We start from the raw sequence: 25,646 nt of genomic DNA on the forward strand, positions 1-25,646 counted from the left end.
TGTATACTGTTTAATGTCTTGTAAAACAAATTGAGTGCATTAAAATGCAATGCACTATACTTTGGAAGGAAAGAAAATATTTTAGCACTTACTATATATGTGTGCATTTACCAAAGCAGATAGAAAAAAATAATCACTCACCTCTAAATTCACAAAAATGGCCTCCATCTCCTGTGGAGTTAACACTTGCTTCAGGGGGATCATGTAATTCTATTACAAAAGAGTTAAGAGGTAAAACCGAGGAGTTTTTATGCCCAGCAGCATAAAAGGAACAAAGAAATAATTCAGCAATGTAACAGGCATACAGAATTAATTCCCATTTTTCAAAGCCAAACTATAATGAGTCTTACACGATTACCTTTCAAGCTAACAGTCAAACACACGCTGCTCTACCAAGACTGCATTGTGCACCTTGCGGTGGTCTGGTAATTGTCTTTGACAAACCAAAGTCAAACACTTTTTAGTGCGACTGTTGGTTGGCAGTTCAAGCAAAATAAACCCTGAGATACTCTGGCAAATGTATTCATTTGTTTTAATTGTAATCCAGTGCGAAACTTAAGGGTTTATGGGGAGTACTGACATGTTTGGTGTAATTAGGATGAAATGAATCTAGAGATTAGTAATATACAAACTTATCTGTGTCACCCTGCGTCTCTGTGTTAGGGATTTGTGCAGACTAAATATAAGATTAATTCATCTTATAACAATACAAAGTCTTATTCTTTAATGGTTCAAATTCTGTATGTTGCGTGTGAGAGAGCAATTGGGTACAGGACAGGATTAAACATTTCACGTTCAATCACGATTTGTACATACAAGCGTGCATGCATGTTATACCCAGAGGGCTCAATTCAGAGCTGTGCCAACATTATTGATTTTTCGAGGTCACACATTCTTACTTTGTGGCATTTCTGCCCTGTGACTGACCTCGCAGACCAGAGGGCAAAGCACACACACATTTACAAACTCACATTAGGATGAGCCAAAGTAATTTATTTACTTCTTTTACATCCTGTGCTTATTTAATAAAGTCACCAAAAAACAACATTAACAATCCACTTAACTCTTTCCCCTCCAGCGTTTTTTAAAAAAGTTGCCAGCCAGCGGCAACATTTTTCATGATTTTCACAAAAGTTTAATGCCTTCCAGAAAATGTTCATATTAAAATATATAAACATACAATATATCAAATGAAAGAACAGACCCTCTGCTTTTAAACAAACAAACAAAAACATTTCATCCTACCTTTATGTGCTCTCTTTTATCATCTCTCAAATATGTTTTTTCAAAAACACCTAATTTTGAGCAAAAAGCTGAAATAATTCCATTTTTGTGAAGGATTTTTGATAGAGATCAGATGCAGAACGATCTTCAAAACTTACACGGACATACAGCTGTTTGCCCTAGGGCCATACTTCCAGGTTTTATAAGTTGCGGAAGAGCGCCACCTGGTGGATAATAGCGATACTTCGGAAAGCCGGAAATACTCATCATTGGCAGGGAAGCGTTTTCTCTAAATTGTCGAGTTAACTCGTCAATGGCGGGGAAAGAGTTAAGGGCCGTTCATATTATAACTATAACGTTAACGATAACTATATTAGCATCCACATATAACAATAACTTTATGCTAATTCGCTCACACGCGGGGCACTCGCGTAAATACTTGCCTTTAATGCCATTTACTTTTATTGGACATTTCTTGTAATAAAAACTTTAGCAATTGTTTACATGTCACTGAATATGTAAATATGCCGTTCTTGTTGCATTTACACAGCGGGTAACCATCAGATGTCCTTAACACGCTACGTTTCGTGTAAGTCTAAATAGTGAATCTAGTTTGTGTAAACTAAGTTAATATCTTACCTTTTGCCATAGTCAGTGTTGTAGGAAAAAACCGTTACGTAGTCAATTTCACAGCAACTGCATCAGCGCTGGACACCTGAGGTAATTTTATGTTATAGACCTCCGCATTGAGCTTTTCCACTGTCCTTTGAAGTGCGCGTGCACTTGAAGTTCAAATGGATTTGATTTGCTGTCAATGGTTTGGCGTTCATCAGGCGCTGGAAAAATCGCTCAGAAAGTGATCCCATCGATGTCGTTCGTTGTATCTTTATCGTCATAGTTATGGTGTGAACTTCACTTTTGTCTTTAATAACAAACGATTTTCAAAACTATATTTTTTATAGTTATAGTTATCATTATAATGTGACGTTTTCAGAGTTAAACTTCATATTAAACTGCTAAATGCCGGATGGGAGTTTTAGATCATTCGTAAACGTTTAGGTTTATGAAGTGTACATATAAAATTTAAAATTATAATAAATGATTAAAAAAGGTTAAATAAATTATATTAATTATCAAAATCTTGTAAAAACAGGTAGGATACTCTGCTTTCAAATGCTGGGGGCGTGTCCGCGATTGGCGCTGAAACCACGCCCACTCGCGAAAAAGCTGCCATCACTCTTAACTTACAAATACTGCTATAACCTGAAAAATGCTTGTGATTGTTTTAGGGGTGGGGCCATGCTCAGCAAATGCAGTGCATTATCGAGCCGCTATTTTAGCCCCGCCCAAATAATCCTGAACACAGAAATGTGGAAAAACTGTTTTAACGGTGTAACTCCACAGTTTAGTACTACATAGTTCACAGTCTTTCAAACGTGTTTCAGCAATACATTTATAATTTGTTTAGAAAAAATCAATTCTCTGAAATGACTTTACACAGACTTTAATGTATTTATCACCTAGGGCTCAAGTCAATTTTTTTCTTTTCACCATGGGTCTATATTTGGTTTCCTCCCCATAGAAAACCCAAACAAGACCTTGACCCACTTCCGCACTTTTCACTCTCCCCAAAGACTTGCTAAAGTCAACCACTCACCTTATCAATGTCCTCCAGTGTTTTGTAGTACTTTGCTTCGGTCTCCTGAATCTCCACCAAGCAGCAATTCCTCTTGTCATCCTCTGTCATGCCCATTTTCTGTTATATAAAGAGAAAACAAACACACAGACCATGATGCTGTTGGTATTGTTTCTAAAGATACCAGCTAAGCACCATAAAACTCTAGATCAAGATACCGAACTGTTATTTAAGGGAAATCGGGTCACAATCAGGACAGCCAAGACCCAAATCACATTACAGTTAAAGACATGGGGATACAAAGAGTATTTCACAACAGAACTTCAAGGGCAACATTAACAAAGACTGTAGGTTATAACACTGATTTATTTTATGCAAAAATGCAGTCTTTCGCTCATTCAAAACAACATAAACTCTAGTCTAAGGCACAGAAAGCAACCATAGGAAAGTCACAAATGTGGTTTTGATGAGAACCTTCAAGCTAAACGAGGCCAATTCACAAAACAATAACAACAGAAAATGACCTAATAGGACAAGATGTATTTGATTAAATGTAATCGATGGGCCTTGGTGTAATGCGAGCGGGTTTTGTGAGCTTGTCTGCGATAAGGCTGAAGCGAAAGACGCCAGCTGGAGACCAGGACTGGATAAAACATCAGAACACACATCTGAACATCTGGGTCTGACGGTGCACAAGGCCAAAGCAAACCTGCCTGCATCCAGGGAAATTCAAGACCACAAACAATTGTTTCAATAACAAGCGACAGAAGAGGGCTAGGAAAGAGGAAAAGATCAGTCCGAAAAGCCTTGCTTGAAGCAGCCAAAGGCAAATGCATCTGTACTGTAACTTCCACTGACAAATGGGGCATATGTGAAATTGTGACATCATTATCTGTTGTGCTTTAATCAACATTTGGGAGCTATTGTGGTCAAGTCTGGAAATCATCTGACGTACAATTCATGGTTTCAGACAAATTGAAGAAGATATCATTTGAGAAAAGCCACAGAGAGGAGGCTGAGTATGCTAACCCACATCTCCATGTGTGATTCTGTATCTGTGTCTTTTGGAAGGCGGGACCCAGCAGTCATCTCTTTCTATGCGGGAGGGAATTCCTCCCTTGTGGGTTGAAAATAACCTAACATTAGCTCGCTCAGAGATACAGCACACACTTTAAACTCAATCTGAGAGACAGGGGGACATTATCATTGGCACATCCTCGCCTTCATCATTCCTAGGCCAAGAAAGACACATCACAGCAGTCCTGCCATAAAATCAATCTAGGAGTACTTTTCTGAGGAACATTATTCATGGGCAGGCTAAGATTTTTTATTATTACCTGTGTGGGAAACCTTTAGCAGAACATGATCAAATGAATTAAATTGAGTGGATCACACTGCAGTGATGGTAGCTGAAACCATTTTCAAATTAGCTAAAATATTTAAAAGAAAAGTTTACCTGAAAATGAAAATTGTCATATTTTAAAAGTTTTGCGCCAAACTAGACATTTTTCCTTTTTATAAAGAAACACAAATTCTTGCAGAAGGCAAACACTTTTACATTACTCTCTTTCATACAATTAAAGAAAACTGTGACCATGTGCTGTGAAGTGATTAAAACTCTTTATATTACTTCATGCAAACTGAAAAATTTGAGACATTGGTCATAAGAAGTCTGGCTCATTCAAACTGGCCAATAGAGTGCCGCAGGGATGACATATTTTTGTAGGCCAACCCGGAAGTTAGCGGGACATTGGTTCCCTTGCAAAAAAGGCCATTCATTTTTCCCATAGACTTTTGTATTATGGCAAAAAATAACCTCTGTGTTAACCAAAAGTTAAAGACACTGACACGTTTTGTCCAACAAGATAATCTTCACAGACGAATACAAATTGTAAAAGTGTAAATGCGTTTACTAGAAATATAAAAATGCCACATTTTTACTGTGAAGACTTGCTGAACAAAATGTGTAAGTGTCATTAACTTTTGTTAAAGGGGACATTCCATGAAAATCAGACTTTTTCCATGTTTAAGTGCTATAATCGGGTCCCCCAGTGCTTCTACCAACCCAGAAAACATGAAAAATAGCAACCCTGTAACTTTGTTTTGGTAAGGCTCTCTCTGCAAGCATGTGAATAAATAGGTCATTTGAATTTTGCTTCCCCCATGACGTATTAAGGGGCTCTTATTATAATGATACCGCCCCTTCAACTGCGCTATCCAACCATGACACTCCCTCGAGTGCGAGAGTCAGAGAGAAAGAATGACTGACAGCACGACGCGTTTGTATTCCCTCAAACACAAACAGTAGCCTACAATCTTATAACTTGTAGTTTTAATAATATTTCTAAAGGTTGAATTAACGTTCTAATCTAAAGGATTAACTGTACCTTAGTGCAACAGAGAGGGCGAGTGAGTGAGTGAGAGAGAGCGAGTGAGCGAACAAACGAGAGAGAGAGCAACGCGACGGTTCTCTTTTATCAATACAAGTATGTTGTTTAATATGTTTCTCTGAAGTTTATATGAATGAACACGAGGATTAATGCACTGCACGAGACAGAGTGAGTGAACAACGCGTATTCACTATCATACACAAATAGCATAAATATGTTGTTTAATGTTTCTCTGAAGTTTCAAATGAATACGAGGAGTCACAAGACAGAGAGAATGAGAGACTGACAGAAACGCGAATGTGTTCAATCTCAATAAACTTAAACATGTTATTTGATCTGTTTCTCTAAAGTTTAAGCATTAAAAGTGTTGTTTTATTACAGATCATTTAAATGTGCTTGTGTGGTTTGGTCAAAAAGTAAACTTCTGAGTGTTTGTGGAAGTGTATCTTATTGTAACATGCTGAAAATCATTGTGCCTGTTTAAAACACTGGCAGCATATGAGACCTAAAAGTCTTTTTTTATTCCACAATGTTCCCCATCTGCTGATAAACATGTATTTAGTATAAAACAGATGATTGACTTTTTAAACTTGTTCAAATATATAATGCTTAACATCGCTCACTAACTTATTTCGTGGAAAATCTCCCTGATGCTCTGTCAGGTCTACAGCGCGAGCAAAAAAAAAGGAATACAGCGGGAGCGCTTGAGACTCCGCCCACCTGAGCAGCTCATTTGGATTTAAAGGGATATACACAAAAACGGTGCATTTTTGCTCAGACCCATAAAGTGCCTATTTTAACATGCCACAATAAATTACCTATAGGGCATTTTGAGCTAAAACTTCACATACCGGTATGTACTCTGGGGACATCAAAGATTTATTTAATATCTTAAAAACGTCTTGTGGAATGTCCCCTTTAAAGGAAAACACCACTGTTTTTCAATATTTTACTATGTTCTTACCTCAACTTAGATGAATTAATACAAACCTATATTTTTACAATGCATGCACTTTTAATCTTTGTACAGCGCTTCTTGAATGCGTTAGCATTTAGCCTAACCCCATTCATTCCTATGGCTCCAAATAAAAGTATTATTTTGTGCCACCATACTTACTCGTGTAACTACTCATGTAACAGTCTTTAAATAGGAAAAACATGTAAGTGTTTGGTTGCTTCTAAATTCATCCCCGTTTGGATCCTAAGGAATTAATGTGGCTAGGCTAAATGCTAACACATTTACGACGCACTGTACAAAGATTAAAAGTGCACCCATTAAAAAAAGATACCAATGTATTCATGTGTCTAAGTTTTTACTAAGAACATAGTAAAATATTGAAAAAACGGTGGTGTTTTCCCTTAAATACAGAGCTTACTTTTTCCAATAAAAGTCTATTGGAAAAATGAATGGGCTTCTTTGCAAGGGAACCAGTGTACCGCTAACTTCTAGGTTAGCCAACAAAAATGTGTCATCGCTGGAGCACTCGATAGTTTAGGTACCTCTAGAATTACAATAAAAAAATTGCTGGGTTATTTTAAACCCACCGTTAGGTCAAAAAAGGACGAGCTCAGCCCCTTAGGTTGTAATTTTAACCTATGCTGGGTTGTTTTAACCAATTGTTGGGTCAAATATAAACATTTTCTGGGTTAATTAAAAATAACCCAGCATATTTTAGAGCATAGGCATCAGTGACATCAAACTTAGTTTAATAACTCTGTATGTGGCAATATCAAATGAGCATATAAGTTCACACAAATATGAGGGGTTGGGTCCTCTTTTGTAAATATGTTTTACTGTATCAGAGTCACCAATGGATTAAATAATTTTGTATTTTAATTTATTCCTTTAATAAATAATGAGTTTTAAGGTCAAGAACCTGCAGAACCTGTGAATGCAGAGACCACTGAATGTGGGCCTACTTATGGGTTCATAAGCACATTTGTTGGATTCTTTACATATGCACAAGGGTCTCAAAGGTTTGAGTCGACACACATTTACAGGAAAAGACAGAGGAGCACTGAAGAAGCTTTAAAGAGGAATGTGCGGTACAGCGCGACACTTACCTGCATGTATCTGATCTGCAGCATTAAGGAGGCAAAGCAGCAAATGTAAGCAGGGCAAGTTAACTTGCGCAGCCGTGGGTTAATGACAGGAAAACAATCCATCTACTTCCTCTATCTCTCACACACACGCACCAATGAGTGTTTTCTGTACGGCGTCTCACTCACCATGGGCTGTCTAACCTCCACCTTGATGATATCCTCGTAGATGTCGTCCCCGTCGTCATCGCAAGGGACGCAGTCGTAAATGTCATCCTCTCCCACGTCATGCTCGCTACACAGAAAAGAAAAAGCAGTGGGTTAAAATATAGATCTTTGTGAAAGCATACAGCTGTGTCAGCACTAGCTAAAACAAAGAACGTGACAAAGACAAATTATGATTATCATAGACACTTTAGGACCATATATAATATAAGTGAATGTAACATACAATATAAATGACAGTATCTCAATGATATCACAATTATGCTTGTCTCGTGTAGTTTTTTAGAGACCACAAGAACCCTACACTGTGCCATTCTCCCCTCAGACGGGTAGAGAAATGGCTAAAATGAAGCAGGCTGACATCAAGGTGTCCTTCCATGCCTGGATCCAGCTGTGCCATCCCAGCAACCATCAAATCAGTCATCCATCCTTGCATAAGAAAAGAGCTTAGACTCCTAGCACACCCCAGTGACTCAACTAGACAGCAACACGTATCCTCACCTATGCTGATGAGTCCAATTTCAGGCAAAAATAAGTGTGAAAAGCTATACTGCCCAAATCAAATGGCTGCCCAGGAGAGAAGCTCTGTGACTCGTTGTCTCATACAGCCTTGAAGGCAAAATACAAATAGTAAAACTGACAGCGAAATTAACACATGCTTTTATAATGAGACACAGCAGTGGTTTATTTGGGTATATTGCGAGCAGATGACAAAGAATTTCTGTTTGCCATAGAGACTGTAATTAGCATTTAACAACCTGAGTCCTAGGACACGCTGGAAAACTATATTCTCACTTTAAAGGATTTTAATAAGCCGGTAAGAAGATTACTTGTGTGCTATAAAATACCATGACTTTGCTATTATAATGCACTCCGAGCTCTTTAACAGAATGCATTTTTATTTCAAAACAAATGCAGATTAGGGAGACCTACGGGAGACGTTTAACCTGTAACGTCGGAGGATAGAAATGATTGGTCTGCATGCGCCTCTGGGGAGCTTCAGTGATTTTATGCAAAACATTCACTGAACAAAGTTTATTTGTGACAGGCTTGTTAATATGTGGTGAATTAGCAACAATGTTTAACAAATGTTTGCCACGTGTGTTAACCAGCATTTTAAGGGATACCAGACTAGATGCTCTACAAACAAACATTTTTCATGAACAGGATACAAACCTTATGAAACTACAGTAAGGCCCTAACACTTCAAGTACAAATTTAGCATATATCGTAGGAAAGTGTAATGATTTTAATTGTTAGATACAAGTGAGAGTGTCTAGACATTAAGGTTGAACAAGGCGAAGGTGTATACAGACATTTAATGTATAAATAAATATACTTTCCTATGCAAGATAATGAACCCGACTGCATCTGATTTGTGTAGACAATATAAATATTCAAGCCATCACCATCTTTGTTTATATCCACAGCAGGTTTCACTGCATGATTGAGAATAAGCTGGTATGGGTGGACAGAGGCCAGCATGTGTAAGCAGCCAACAGAATGATTGTTGGTCTGGCAGGAGCTGCTGGGTGTTAATCCATCTGCATGACCTTCTCTACCTGCACATTTAGAGCCAAAATGTAAACCCAGCTGTACAATTTTAAAACAAACCTATATAAACAAATTAGCATCACTTATATGTCAGTGAAGAGTACTATTTCTGACTGTCTTGTTAGTTAAATGAGATTCTTTGATTTGTGCCTGTAGCTGTTGAATAAAGTAAATCCACTATTGCTTACTGTGTACAAAGGGTGGTTTGTTGAAATTAGACCTCCAGGGGCATTGTGGGTAATGTGATGTATTGCTAGAAAGCTTTATTAGAGAGTTTGTTTACACAAGAGCATTTGTCTGTGCTTTTATGTTCCTTTACATTTAACACCTTTATTTGTAAGGGCGCACTCACATTTGGCACGTTTGCCCTCCCTTTCTACTCCACAGCCCTCTCACCGTGCCTCATTATTCTGCTTATTCAATCTATCACTTATGCCGCTCAAATGTTCAAGTTACCGTGCTGCATGCAACAGATGGTTTTTACGGCGGCAGATGATTTTGAATGACTGTAGCAAAACTTGCACGTTCGTTCAATGCGTTCCATGCCGAGACCATCTCTGCAAACAGACCAGGGTGCAATTACCTAAACCATGCCCTGCCCACTACTGAGAGTACTCACACTTATCAAACAAACAAGTAAAAGGGGTTAAATGCCTTTGGGCGCAGTTTTATTCTGGAAAGTGTGAGCACGCCCTGAAGCTAGAAGTATAGTTCCGTTTTTACGCATACACGAGGGTCTGCATACAGTGCGAGTTACGCAAATTCCGTCATTGGAAATAGTATGCGCACCGCCGGATTTTTGTAATCGCACGTACTTTGCACGTGTACGCACATGCATGTACAGGAGCATCTAGTATGTAGCCCAGGAGGTGCATTGCATTTTGTTGCAATGTGCATGCGTCGAACGTCCCTGTGTCCCAAGTTGCCTCCTATGCCCTATGCTGGTTTGGCTGGTCCTGCAACTTCTAGTCAGGCGCAACTTGTAAGTCAGTATGAATTAATTTGGACATAAATGAACCAAAAGACATCATAACCGTCTACAGCTGCGAGAGTCTGCTATATGCTGTTCTTGTATTTATGTAATTCAATGAATTCAGTGATGTGGAATGACGTGCCTGCAAACTTGATGCGCGCAGGTTTGTTCTGTTCATTTAGCCAATTCAGCCTTCCAGGTACATTCAGTATGCTATTGTGTATCATCTAAATAACTGATAATGTTACGTTAACGTACGGACACCTATTCAGCCTGCAGTTCTGTGCTATTGTTTAGTTGAATAACTTGCCTTTCCAGATTAAATGTCTGTTCTTCGGCTTGGATTTTGTGAAATAATTTCCAAATAAATGCGACATGTAGTCCATTGCGACTTATATATGTTTTTCCGTCTTCATGACTAGGGGTGTCACGATTCTCCAAATCCTCGATTCGGTTACATTTTCACGGTTCACGGTTCGATTTGTTTTTCGATTTTTTTTTTGAAAGACAAAAATTAGATGCCATTATTATTTATTATTATTTTAGTTTCACATTAACATGCACATTGCGTGCTTTACCTCGCATGGGGGTTTGTGGGCTTCACTTTACGCGAAAGAGCTTGCAGAGAGGATTCCTTCTTGCACGCACATGGACTTAATGCGCACGTCTTGTACTTCTAGCATCTGAAATAAAACCAGTGCGTCATAAGCAGCTGCGCTTCTCTCTGTCTCACATACACGCGCTCTCGCATTCGCATCTGTCCAAAGTCTAAACATAAACTAAAGTAGTAACGTAATCCTTGCGTATTTGTTCAGTTTTATGCGTTTTGTGCGAGCTGAGGCAAACTATCCCTTTTGTTTAAAATATAATCCTTGCGTATTTGTTCAGTTTTATGCGTTTTGTGCGAGCTGAGGCAAACTATCCCTTTTGTTTAAAATATAATCCGCTGCGTCTTGGAGGCTCTCTCGCGCACGTGCAGAGAGCTGCGCTCTGTCCAAAGTCAGATCACTAGGTAGTAATCCTGTTTATGATATGCATTTCAAGGAGTTGTAGCAATATATCCCTCGTGTTTAAAATATAAATCGCGTTCCGCTGGACCGATGTTTTTAAAGGCACCTCTGAGAGGTTTATTTTCCCCCGCTTGGCAAGCCGACCAGACGTGACATGGGGCGTGGCATCATCCATTTTTTTAATTCGAAGTTCGAGGTTGTGACTTAATTTCGATCGATTTCAATTTAAAATCAAACTTGTGACACCCTTATTCATGACGCATTGATTGATGCGACTTATACTCCTAAACGACTTATAGTCCGGAAAATACGGTTTTTTTTGTGTATTACCTATACTTATTTAATATATTTGAGTGTACATATTGTACTAAATCTAATTTTGACTACTATTTAGTACTGATAGTATTCGAATTGGGACGAAGGGACTATGCTTTGCAAGGAATTTAAGAACATGTAGAGAAACAAACTATACTCCGGGCTTAAGAGTGTAAAACAACATTAACCTGTCCATATACTTGCTTAAAATTTAGCACAAATTTACAGTAATATGATGTATAGCAAAACTACAAGCTGTCTGTCTTACAAAAAACATTTTATTTCAATAAGCCACTGAAAGGTTTTCTGAAAAAAGCAAGCTGTCAATCAATTCCTCCCTCAAAGGACCTGTTTGAAAAGAGGGTGAAAAGCTTAAATGCACAGTTTATTCAACTGTTATTTTATTATTATGAATGGTACACAGATAAGAATACCTTTGCCTTGAAATTCCCAAACCTGTGAGAGAACCGTAAAACTGCTAATTTGAAAATAATTGCCTTTTAAAAAGATTTAAATGACATTTTAAATGACAAAACATGACATGCATTCTTATATCTGAACAGAAGGTAGAAACTGACAGGCTATTAAAAAGGAAAGGTGCTGTCCTCAATCTAACATTCAGCACTGTGTCCACACAGACAAAGGATTGTTTGAAGTATTAATCGAGGCTGTATAGTTCACACTGAGGGACGACTGACTGCCTGTCCTCTCTCATTAGCAGAGCCGACTTTTCCTGCTTCCCTGTCTGTCAGTGCACCGCCGATCGGGAAAATAAATAAATAAATGTCTCTCTGAATCACACAGCTACAAACTGCAAAACTGGCAATGAGAACGAACAGAGGAAGATTTTTCAGAAAGCTTTATCATGTGACCTCAAATCCCTAAGGACAAGCATTAGCGGTGCTATGTGTAGTGCGGTGATCTGTGCCATGGATTTCGAGCCTGCGTGTCTGTTAGGTAGACTGTTTGGAGATAGAAAAAGGAAAGCGTGTGCCTTTGTCACTTCAGAATTATGGGGTTATGTTTTGATTTAACTCTGGATGACAAAAATAGGTCTGCTGCTTTTGCACGCAATGGCATGACCCCATTATGAGCCATAATGCTCAGGGCCAACAACCCTTTGCCTAGCATGAGCATGAGTCCACAAACCCAATGAGGTTAATATAAAGAGCAGTGCTTTATATAGGAATCCTGTAATTCAAATGTCTGCCCTGCTGTCAGATTAGTGTTATCAAAGCTTATCTGATCTGTGGTTCTGGTGGGTGGGCATAATACACGTATAATAGACTGTAAATAAAGATTTGTTGGTTCAACTTAAAAAGGTAAGTTACCTGGTTGCCTTAAAACATTTTTGCACTTAATTAATTAACTAATATTTTAAGTTGAAATAACTAAAAATGTTAAGGTAAGCAGGTAGCTTACTTTTTTAAAAGTTGAACCAACTTTTTATTTTTTTACAGTGTATACATTTATGAGTGCAAGAGGAAAATATGATAAACTAGACTGTTGTGTGACTCAATATTGTCGAACTCTAATTAAAATATCCACAGTTGGTAGTCACAGTCCAAATGTTTAAAGTGTGGAAAGATTGTTTTTCGACCCAGAGAGTACAGTTCCATTTGGACGGACACCAGGCGTTCTTTAAAACGACAAAATATTTTGTGGTCTCACACTGTCAAAACCATCATGACCGGAGAGGTTGCTCCGACACCACTAGTGCTGATTTCACTTGTATAGCAGAATTCTTAAATGTTTTCTTACGCTTAGCCAACCACAAACTCATAAAGGAAAACCATGTTTGGAGCACAGGAAAGGATCTATCACAAACTCAGTACTGGTCCCAGATCCACTCTGTGGATAAAGAAATTAACAATGACAGATGCCTCATGCACATGCTCCATAAAGACTGAGGGCATGATATTTATATAAATAAATAAGATCATGTGACTACTGCTTGATATCTGGCACACTGACTCAGCTAAGTGACATCATGACCCCTTTTTTGCTGCGATCATCTTTAACACAATAAAAGGGTCGGATAAAATGTGAAATTCTGTACATATATACGCTTTCAGACGGACAGTTGTGCAAATGCAATGTGTTGGAAGGCGTGACCCGGCGTTTACATGAGAGACAACAAACACAGCTGTTTTGGGCAAACATGTGTCCTTGCCAAACTCTAAAAGGACTCTACAGGTATATGCATTTTTTTAAGTAAGATATTATGTATAGGGAGCCGGATAAAGAAATAAACCTGATAGTGTGATCAGGACCCGACACAAAGCTTTCAGATTTAACATAAGACAAGACGTTAAGATTTCACTAACACACTATTTGGTTTATCATTTGTAAATTTGTGTACTATTAAACTGTACCTGTTAAAATGATTGGAGCATACGGGTTACTGTGTGTTATTAGTTTACATAGTAATCTGGGAATTAAAAAAACTGCAAATCTGGACTGGCCAATCAGAATCAAGCATTCCAATGAGCCGTGGAAAAATTAAATTAACACACAATTCTCAATAGCCCTGTGATTAAAAACTAATTGCAAAGATGCATTTTATGCCTAATATGTATCATTGGTATATGCAGTATACAATCCACATTTGCAATTGAAGAAAACTCTCTAAGGCTACGTTCACACTGCAGGCTGAAATGACCCAGTTCCGATTTTTTTGCCCCTATGCGACCTGTATATGATCTTTTCATGACGGTCTGAACGACACAGATCCGATCTTTTCAAATGTGACCCAGGTCACTTGGGTATGTGGTCCTGAATCCGATACGTATCTGATCTTTTCAAATGTGACCTCCGTCTGAACGGCCAGGCCACATGTATCTTACCCATACGTTATTGATACGCTACAAGCGTCATAATTCTGCGTTGAAGTAGGCGGGAACGAGAAGATAAACAACAACCATGGCAGACGTTGCTAACACTGCTCCACAAACCGCCATGGCCAAAAACCTTGCTCTCCTCCTCCTTTTTAATTTACTTTTTTAACAAGAAGATTGTAATTGTGCTGGCTCCGTTGGGAAGATAACTTTAATACTGCAAAAAGAGCCCCACTGTTGACTACACTGTTGTTGACATCCATGTTTAACGTTAGCTACTTCAGCAAACAACGAGGGACGTCGTTGACCGTTGAGTACTCTTCTGCACATGCGGGTCACTTCTGGGTCAGTTCACACAGGAGATCACAAAAGGTTAGCCTGACTACGTCAGACTTTGTACTTCCGCTAAATTTCATTACGCTTCTGTACTCAGTCTGAGATACCTTCCATTCAAAACGTTTCCTCCTCGAGACGGCCGTCCAATCAACGAACAGAGGGCGGGCTGAGAGCTGTGACGTAGACGCTAAGCGGCAGCGCCGAATGTACGGTTGTAGTTTATAGTGGACATGGAGGCACAGAAAGCTATTTGCTTTGTTGTGGAGAACTGGCACTTGCCAACTTAAGCTCGAACAAGAAGAGTGTTTGTTAAACATTTTGAATAGAGAATATGTTGTTGCCCCACTCCCGACAGGTTTTGAGAAAAGTTTAATTTATCAACTATTACCGATCGTCAGCAAGAAACTGTGTGCATCACAGCTTGGCGTGCACAACGATCGAGAAATCATGGAAGGGAATTTCATTGTTCACAGTTAATGGTGGAGGACACATGGTTAAACATTCTTTGGTGACGTTCCTGATTAATTAGAAAATAAGGTAGGAAGATTTAATTTACATGTAGTTATGGCTGTCTGGTGGAAGAGTTTGAGAGGAGAGGGGGCGTTCCTCCACTTAGACGTGAGTGGAAAGACACCGTAAAGATATTGTTTAACTAGCTCTGGCCCAATTTACTTTACATAATCTGCAAAAGTCGTTCACAGCCATGTTAACTCCGGTATTTCGCTCCATAGCTTTGTTTTCACATCATACGTGCATTTTACAGCAGAAATTCGACGCGGCTGAGCCGGCGCATAACGCACATCATAACCAAACGTTATGTGATCGGCTTACGTCTAGACCAATGATTTTAAACTTCAGACAAGCCCCTCTCAGTAGAAGGAAAACGATTGTCAATTATGCCCAGCCAGACTCTGTCTATGAAGCGAAGCAAAATAACAGAGGATGGTATTACCAGGCTAACAAAAGGTCGCATTTAATTAGAAATGTGAACGGCCTTGCAAAAAAACTAATTTTTTCAAAAAATCTGAATTGAGCATTAAGCCCTGCAGTGTGAACGTAGCCTTAGTGCATCTGACATGTTTTCTTGTAAATTAGCATTTTGTTTAGACTCTTAATGGATTCTGCCAACAAACTGGTATTTCTAAATGGCCTGAGGCCAGGATAAGGCGGTTTTGAAGGTTAAAAGAACCTAAAATCTGGAGGTGGCGTTTAGTGCCTTTTGCATCTGAGCTCCTCAATACAGTATATGTTAAAGGGACACTCCACTGTTTTTTGAAAATATGCTCATTTTCCAGCTCCCCTAGACATTTGATTCTTACCATTTTGAAATCCATTAAGCTGGTCTGGCGCTAGCACTTTTAACATAGCTTAGCACAATCCATCGAATCTGATTAGACCATTAGCATCGCGCTAAAAATAACCAGAGAGTTTCGATATTTTTCATATTTAAAACTTGACTCTTCTGTAGTTACATCGTGTACTAAGACCGACAGAAAATTAAAAGCTGCGATTTTCTAGGCAGATATGGCTAGGACTATATTCTCATTCTGGCGTAATAATCTAGGACTTTGCTGATGTAACATGGCTGCAGCAGGCATAGTGATATTACGCACTTCCCCGAAAATAGTCCCCTTGGTTACTTTCAATGGTAGGGGACTATTTTCGGGCGTTGCGTAATATCACTACACCTGCTGCAGCCAAAACGGTAAGAATCAAATGTTTAACTCTTGGGGAGCTGAAAAAGGAGCATATTTTCAAAAAAAAAAAAAGGAATTTCCCTTTAAATATACTTACTTTATAAAAAAAAGCTTTGTTTTAAATTTGAGACCTTCTCCAGTTAGCCATCCAAACCTCTAAACATGTACTATATACTAATGGCCCACCTTCCCTAGCATGAACAGTACAACATAAGAACTACTCCTCTTTTAGCAAGCTGACAATAAAACTAAGCCATACATTGCTGGAGCATATATTGATGGTGACATGTTGTTATGATTTTGCCCGGTTGAGACATTAAGTAGTATATTTTTGGATTCCACGGAGTGTTCGTTAAATTTTTAAACATGTCCATCATCTAATCTTGGGTGTCAGGAGAGACAGGTGCCAATAGAAGCAGTTCATCCCTACTGGAACCCCAGAGTGCTTTAGCCCGAGGCTTTACTACCCATATGCTGCAGGTAAAAATATAATATAGCAGGAACCGGTAAGGATAAAGCCATCTATGCTGACATGATGTACATCCAGGCATCAGATTGCTATTTGACAGAAAAAAATGACTTGACTAAAACTGAACAATTTCATGCTTTGTCAGTTTCTGGGTGAACACATTAAATATAGTGAAATGAGGCAGTGATACTGAGAGATCCTGTAGGGTTGAATTGGATGTGAACTCACAGATTAGCCAGAAATAACTTGATATTTTAATCATTCCATATTCATGACTCATTTGCCAGCAGAACTCAGTTTAGCTTACTGCATATTTCAATGCACAGCAATGAAGCTCACAGTCATTGGTACAGGGACGGCTGACTTGTCATAACACGGAGGTGATAAGAAAATAAAGGCAATACTTTATGATGGAGTTCCACTTTTGAACTGCTGTTACATCACTACAAGACATACACTGAACAAAATTGTATTAAACGCCACATTTTTCATGAGCTGAACTCAAAGATCTAAGACTTTTTCTGTGTTCACAAAAGGCCTACAGTATTTCCTTCAAATACTGTTCACAAATCTGTCTAAATCTGTGTTAGTAAGCATTTCTCATTTGCTGAGATATTCAATCCACCTCACAGATGTGGCATATCAAGATGCTGATTATTGCAAAGGTGTGCCTTAGGCTGGCCACATTAAAAGTGTTGCGTTTATAATTTTCTTTAGTGTTGATATAACTCTTTAGCCGCTTTAGCACTACAGCGTGCTAACAAACACATTTAGAAAAGCTTTTGGGTAAATTAACCAGTCAGCCAGTGGCCATGGGCACACTGTAAAAAAATTCCGTAGAAATTTGCAGCTGGGTTGCCGGTAACTTACCGTAGATTTCAAATTTTGTTCAAAGTTAAGTGAACATTAAACATTTACAAGTCTTTGTCTTTACAGAATAAAACTAGAAAAACAGCATCAAGCAAAACATTATGGGAAACAAAATCTGAAGCAAAAAACAGAAAAAGTTTGATGATGATTTCTGTTTCCCAGAATGCTCCGCATGAGGCTGTTATTGTATAGTTTTATTCTGTAAAGACAAAAAGACTTGAAAATATTTAAAATGTATTCAACTTTGAACAAACTCTTGCCAGAAAATAACATAAATTTAAATCTACCGTAATTTAACGGCAACCCAGCTGCAATACCATTGTAATTTCTACGGGGTTTTTTTACAGTGCAGGGCTATATCAGTGTGATGTCACATTAACAAGAGAATCAAAACAGCATGTCTAATAAGACGGCTTTGGTTTATCCCTCTGGGGTCCGATCATTTTGGGACACTGTCAGAGGTTCAGACATTCTCTTACATTTAGTCTTTTTTCAGTTGCTTTAAACATATTAGTGGCTAATATCACATAACACTGTATTCAGCACAAACTGTGCTACAATCAGTGTTGGGGAAAGTTACTTTTAAAAGTAATGCATTACAATATTAAGTTACTCCCCAAAAAAGTTTAGGACCTCCATTCACTAGGTGGCGAAATGATACGAACGGTGAAGCGGTTACAGTGCCGTTATTAGTACAATATCGCATAGCTCTTAGCCAATCAGATTCGAGAACCAGAAAGAATATTACGTAATGCATGTTACCTGTAATGCGTTACCCCTACCACTGGCTACAATAATATGTAAGTAACATGTAAATGTTTTTAAGTAAAATATGTTTATGCATGGTTAGTAAAAAAAGAAAGGTTGCTGAAATAAGGCCAAGGAACACATACTAAACTTTTTTCATCAACAAAAAAGTACTGGATCTTGTAGAGTTGGAAATTTGCTAACAAAAGGTTTTTAAAACATAAAAAACATATTACCCACTCATTCACATGAAACAATACAGTTTTTGACTGTACATGATTAACTTTTGTAAGACACTTTTTGCTGTGTAAAGGCAATATGCAAGGGATGGGATAAAAAAGATTGGGTGGATTTTTTTCATTGTAGGGTTGTTGTGATCATACAGTGCAAAAAACATTTATGTCTAAACACCTTGTAAAAGTGGATTTTGTATAATATGTGCCTTTTAAAATACGAATTATTCTTAAACACTAAATATTCTCTTTTATACAAGTATATGCAATTTCCTCACTGAGAACTGATTTAAACTAATTTCACTACTTTCTGAGGGACTTCCTGTCATGTGATCATTTTCACAAAATTAGTCATAGTGTAGAAGTCTTCTAAAAGTTTTCTTCATTTGTAAATCTTATTTAGCCATACAGTACATCTTTTTACAAAATTTAAAGAAATAAGAAAACTTATAAACATAAGCTACTTAAGCAATATCGCTCGAGTAGGAGTGTGATATAGCTCTATATCATCACGGCTGTGATTAGGCCAGAGGCACGAGGCCGCAGGCCGAGTGCCGGAGGCAATCACAGCCGTGATGATATAGAGCTATATCACACGACTCCGAGAGCGATATTGCTTTTATACAACAGTTCGACGGCACACGTTTGAAAAACGAAAACTAGAAAACAACAACGGAGTTATTTTAAAAGCCTCTTTGTTTGAGAACTACTTCTTCCGCCACGGATTTGAGGGCGGCCAGAATGACAGGTAAAACTTTCGGCTGCTTTGAATCTCATAACAACTCAATGGACGGAAAAGCCGTTTCTTCATATTACCGTTTCTTGGTCACAAAGTGTAGTTTTAAGATTAGTTCAGTCGAGAATGTATCTGAATTATATTTAAATCTGCAGTCGATTAGTAAAGATAGCGCCTGTTTGAACGTTTGCTTAGTGAGATTCGGTACGAATGAGAACCAAAGCATGAGCGGACGTCAGTGTTCACTCGCCCCGCTGACCACCGCCCTCTCTGGGCTACATCTCTGAAAGGTATTCCCTGGCTCTCATGTTGGCCTTGTTTGTTTATGATCGTCAAAATGAGATCAAATCAGCAGTATTTGGTGTCATGATCAAACTTGTACTTGTTTTTTTATTCATATTTAGTGTCTTTTGTGTTGTGTTGTAAAAGTTAATAAAACTATACTTGTGTAACGTTACTATTGCTTTCTCATTTATTCTTAACGCGATACGAGCACTCGATTATTATTATTAAACTTTGTTCTTGTCAGTACTATATACAACGTTTTTTTATAAGTGTCAGAGAGATGTTTTTGCATGCTGCTTATAAATATACCAGTGGCGATATCTCATAACATGTTTTAATAGTCACGTCACGATAAAGTAAATGATCAATGTCCACATTTAAAAGCTGCGGTGCCTACCTGCAGTTCCACGGTGTTTTCGCGTTCTGATAAAAGATATAGCTCCAGAAAAAAACGAATGTTTATATTCCTCTTTCCAAGTGTTAATCGTCCACACGATGTGACAAGACATTTCTCCCATTAACTTTAACGTAACATACAAGAGCGATGATCTTTGACTGATCAGACTGATTTATGAGCTAGTAAACTAATAAGACACACGGAGAGTGATTCAAACGGCGCGTCTGTGTTTTTCCATTCAGAGATGAGCCTGCTTAGGACCTCCATTCACTAGGTGGCGGAATAATATGAAAGGTGAAGCGGTTACAGTGCCGTTATCAGCACAATATCGTATAGCTCTTAGCCAATCAGATTCGAGAACCAGAAAGAACTGTTGTATAAAAAAAAATAGACATGACCATAGACTACTAAACATAAGTCACTTTTATTTATTTAACTTAAACGACTAAAATGTGGAGTGGAAGCCAAAAGCACTACTAATGAGCGTGTATTACAAAATGGCCAATTTATTTTCAGCTGTTTAAAAATGCTGGTCGTAACCACCATGATGGAGTGCTATCTGCGGGCCTTTTAAAAGCTCTTTTAAAAAGGAGTGCCTCGGTCATTCGAGAGTAAGCCAGACTAAAGAGCTTTTCAACACTATTAACCTTTCACAAAAGCACCTTGATTAGCACTTTCCACCCTTTATCTCTTGAAGCGAGTCAGAATACTTCAAGAACTTAAAGAAAGAGTCTTTTTAATCGACTGGCGCACGGCAACACTGTTGAGAAACATCTACAATGTAATAGAAACAGACACAACACTTGTGTGAATAAACCTATTGAAGCTATGTGATGGTGACTCACTCTTTGAGCTTTAGTAGCTTTGCGCTTTTTCACGCAGAAATTTATTTCCATTAAACCAGACAATGATATCACAGAGCAATTAAAAGAGCTCAGAGCAAGCTTGTTAAACGGTGTCCCAGTGCATCATATCAGACCTTTACATTAATCAGACTGGAGCATTGTTGAACTGAACCATATTTATGGTTGTAAAAGGTCATGGGTCCACACGGATGGGTAGTTTCATTAATTCGCTCAGATACACTGTTCCATTACCGGCGGTACAATGAGCTTCTGTGCCATGGGTGTGGGATTGATTTGTATTTCCATGTGTATCTGCACGTAAAGAGAGGTCAGATGGCAGAAAGATATTGAAAACATTGAAAGAGGTCAGCAAACGCCTCAGGACATATAAGGCAGCACCTAAAATCCCATCGACTTGGATCAGTGCAGAAGAGCGCACATGCTAAAAATGTCAATGGTCTATATATGCCCTCACCCATGGACTTAACAATACAATTCTACAATAACAATAGATTTATAATGAAACCATGTGCATATGATAGAACCAAAGAAGTTTCAACGAGGAAGGCTTAATGTATATACTGCATGCAGTTTGTGTCCTCTGCTAAATAAATGACACCTATCCATCCTGTTGTCTAATTATTCTCCATTAATCAGCAGGGAATCGGGCCTGTCACCATTGTTACAGCCCCCTCCTCTTTTCTTCATCCTTCCATAGCACCCTGCACTTAACACCCACGCTGCCAGACGGTCATGCCCCAAGCATGGCACAGGCCTGGCATTGCCATGGTAACCAGAAGAGCAATTGCCACCAGGCTATGTGTAAACAGGACCAGCCAGAAAATGATAGGGCTGGTTGTTGATGTTTCAAGTGAAGGTTGTAAAAGTGGTTACTTTAATGAGAACCGCAAAACACCAAATACACATGCCAGATAATTCCACTGAGGATTAGGTGCTTCTTCATATTTCATGCAGCTTTGCATTGAAAACACAGATGAGCAAGGCAAACTAGTAGTGTGACATGCCATGTTAATATGCCACAGCAGCCTTAATACAATGCAACTTTACTAAGCAATCTATGACTGTCCTTTAAGACTATTCAAACACAAAGAATGCTTCTGTGTGGTGAAATTTGCACCATTTAAGGAAAAACAAGTAAAGTAGGTGTTTTGTTGTTAATGAGAACGAATGTTTCCATTACTTGACAATCATCCCATTTATTTCTTTACTCTATTGTTTTTTTTAAGCTGCACTGTTATGGCATAATTAGTTTTATTATAGTTAAGGGTAACATTAGGGGAAATTTAAAAATGATTTTCCTTCAAGGATGTTCCTAAACCCTTATAACACTATCTTCCCATCAGACCTTTTAATACCCCAAGCACATATGAAAATTAAATTATTACATTATGTATCTTTAAATGCATTACAATCCAATACATTTAGCTTTACAGTGTAACTGATCCTGCCTTTAGTTATTCATTTGTATTTTTTTGATAAACTTTTATTATATTGTATGTGCCTGACAATCAAAATCAAAGAAGTATATTCCAGAATCATACACTTACAGATTATAGGAACATATATCTTTAAGAAAACGCAAAGATGCGTTATTATTTAGAAACATTTTAAGCCCATTTTCAGGAAGCCAGGATTGTGCTATATGTCATTTTTCTTGTGTTCCTTCCTGTATGGCTCAGTGCTAGAGTATTGCATTAGCGGCGCAAAAGGTCATGGGTTTCAACCCAGGGAACACACATAGGGGTGCGCGGGGCAAAAACGCGAGGTTGTAACACGAACTGTTGCACAAGGTTGACCGTTTCATTTTTCCAGTATGTTTTTCACGCTGCCAAAAGACAATCGCCGACAAATTATTGGAAATGTTTAATGTTTTTCAGAGAGCTGTTGATGAACGAGTTTTTTGGTGGCATGTAAGTAAATTTTTTCATCATCTGTTTTTTTCGGTTTCTAAGTTGGATGTGTAAGATACCAAATCCAATGTTATGTCATAATAATTAGTGTCTTGTTGACTAAAACATAGCATCTTTTAGAAATATGTCAGCTCTTAGCAACTTTTTTGGTGGGCTTGAAAATATTTTGACCGCTAACGCTAACGTTAGTGTAAATCTTGCGTTGTTTTAAATAGGCTACACACAAATGATTGCTGGCTGCCAACAAAATAACACTGCCTGTCTTATCAAAAAGAGTATCTTTTAATCGTGTGTCAAATTTATTTTTGTTCATATCTTTAATATTGATTGAATAAGGTCATGTCAAAGATTGAAATCATAACGAAATGAATGGCTAAAATCTGACTTTGATGCTATTTTTTAAACTGTAGTATGTTATTACAGACTGGGTCAAAAATAAAAAAAAATGCTTTGTCATAATTGTGCTGCTTTTTCTCATATTTAGACATTTATATCCATTTATAATTGAACTATTGTTAGAAAAGGGCTGGATGAATGAATACAGCATGGATACCTGTCTATTACATACAGATATATAAACAATATCCACTTCAAGTATATACAAAATAGTATTGAAATATTTGCCTGCAAACTTAATTTTTAGCAAGTGTTACAACTAACCCCTGCCTGTTACAATTAACCCTACCTATGGGGTAAGTTTGCACTTCTGTCACTTTTGGTGTTATTGCCCAAGAATGGTAAGTACTAAACAAACTTCAAATGTTTATTTATAGCAGAGATGTGTGTGTTGCTTGTGTAAAAATATATTTAATCAAACTCAAATATTTTTTGAATGATGAGCCAAAACCAAAAAGCGTTAGGTTGTGCCCCGCTCTCCCCTACTGATGAAAAATGTATAACTTGTAATCTGGATAAAAGCATCTGCCAAATCCATAAATGTAAATGTCCTTATTCTATTTCCAATTCTGTTTCCTTATTATTTCTAATTGCCAATAATCCCTTATTTTACTTCTATTGTTTATACACTTACTCTGCCAACTCTTCCAAGCTCCGGTACACATCATCTTCATTCAGTGCTGTGTCCTCTGCTGGAAAGGGCCTGGGGAGAGAAGAAAAAGAGTGTTAGCTATCACACATTCCTCAGACACACACACACACACACACACACACACACAAGAAAGAATATCTATCAGTCATGTAGCGCTATTCACCCCTCAACATCCATAATTCAACAGGTGGATTTATTCACGAGTGGTCTACCTTCTCCATGATTGACACTTGAACAATGTGACAGATGTTTAAAAGACACTTATCTGATTTTTAACAGAATGCTGCAGACGCAGTGAAAAGGCAGTGGTAACGTTGAATGACATAGGCTCTTGCAAGTTGACAGGAACACGGAAACGAATAAATGCGGGTCAAACTTCGCACTCCTTTGAGAGCTGACCAACTAGGGTTTTAAATCCGGGGCTCACGTACATTCGCCGGCCAATTAGAAAACATTAAAGGTCTACTGATCAATTATTCAATTAATGGCATACCTATTCCTCCAGAGACCTCATCAAATCACTAATCTCACACATCGTGTGGGGTCAAAGGTGCTGCGCAGCATGCAAAAAACATGAAAATAAAGTGATTTGAAGGCATGGCTTGTCACATTCGCTTTTGTGTGTGTGGGGCACGTCTCAAAGTCACAACGTTTAATAGATCGAATTTACACCTTGGAATAACGCAGCCTTTTCTACCCAACACAAAACATCACTGCTGTGTGACGCCTTGACTTTATGAAGCTCTTAATATTACGACTGGAAAGAGGCAATTCTTAACATGGGCGGTTCTGCTCTTGTGTGAAATGAAATGAGCTATAAATGCATTTAATTTTCCACGTTTTTCAGGGTGGAAATGGCACAATAACCAGCTTTTATGAGGCCCACCTGCATGAAAAGAGCTTATCTGCTTTAATGTGTATTTTTACTCTTTTCATAATTAGTGGCGCTTACTAAGGCAAGCATGACTATTAATATTGCTCATATGAGGATTCAACCAAACCCCTAAAGCCAATTTATTAAATTCTTAACTGTAGAGATTGCTTTGGAGAGTTGGGCTATTACTTTTCTACATCAAGTGATGTTTGGGTTTTTGCTTGGCAGATGATAAAACAGACAGAAATATTTGGTGATTTAGTGTGCTCTTATTAAAGGACACTCCACTTTTTTTGAAAATACGCCAAATTTCCAGCTCCCCTAGAGTTAAACATTTGATTCTTACCATTTTGGAATCCATTCAGCTGATCTCCAGGTCTGGCGCTAGCACTTTTAGCATAGCTTGGCACAATCCATAAAATTTGATTAGACCATTAGCATTGCGCCAAAAAAAACCCAAAATATTTTTGATATTTGTTTGATAGGAACTATACTCTCATTCTGGTATAATAATCAAGGACTTTGCTGTCGTAATATGGCTGCAGGAGGCGCAATGATATTACGCAGCAGCCGAAAATAGTCCCCTTAGCAACTTTCAATGGCAGGGGACTATTTTCGGGCAGTGCGTAATATCATTGCGCCTCCTGCATCCATGTTACGACAGCAAAGTCCTTAATTATTATGCCAGAATGAGAGTATTGTTCCTAGCCATCTGCCTAGAAAATCGCAATGTTTAATTTTCCGTCGGTCTTAGTACACGATGTACAGAAGAGTCAAGTTTTTAATAGGAAAAATATCTAAACTCTTTGGTTATTTTTTTAGCGCGATGCTAATGGTCTAATCAGATTCTATGGATTGTGCTAAGCTATGCTAAAAGTGCAAGCGCCAGACCTGGAGATCAGCTGAATGCATTCCAAGACGGTAAGGATCAGTGCCCGGTTGCATGAAACTCCTTAAGTGAGGGTTTCCCTGAG

General features: G+C 38.2%; 1 protein-coding gene across 8 annotated transcripts in view; it reads right to left on the reverse strand.

Moving 5' to 3' along the window:
* vav2 (vav 2 guanine nucleotide exchange factor) overlaps positions 1–25,646 on the reverse strand; it is a 208,391-nt gene that overhangs the window by 37,676 nt on the left and 145,069 nt on the right. For 4 of the 8 annotated variants that reach the window (XM_055180067.2, XM_055180065.2, XM_055180064.2 and 1 more), the window contains exons 4-8: positions 23,781–23,849; positions 7,480–7,585; positions 7,315–7,329; positions 2,882–2,980; positions 142–210 (exon numbers count right to left, since the gene is read on the reverse strand). In XM_055180067.2, the coding sequence (XP_055036042.2) occupies positions 142–210; positions 2,882–2,980; positions 7,315–7,329; positions 7,480–7,585; positions 23,781–23,849 (358 nt within the window). The remainder of the gene's footprint in view (positions 1–141; positions 211–2,881; positions 2,981–7,314; positions 7,330–7,479; positions 7,586–23,780; positions 23,850–25,646) is intronic. The other 4 variants (XM_055180071.2, XM_055180069.2, XM_055180066.2 and 1 more) reach the window with 1 other exon arrangement.

The sequence above is a fragment of the Misgurnus anguillicaudatus genome, chromosome 9, assembly GCF_027580225.2.
Source record: "Misgurnus anguillicaudatus chromosome 9, ASM2758022v2, whole genome shotgun sequence".
NCBI lineage: Eukaryota > Metazoa > Chordata > Actinopteri > Cypriniformes > Cobitidae > Misgurnus > Misgurnus anguillicaudatus.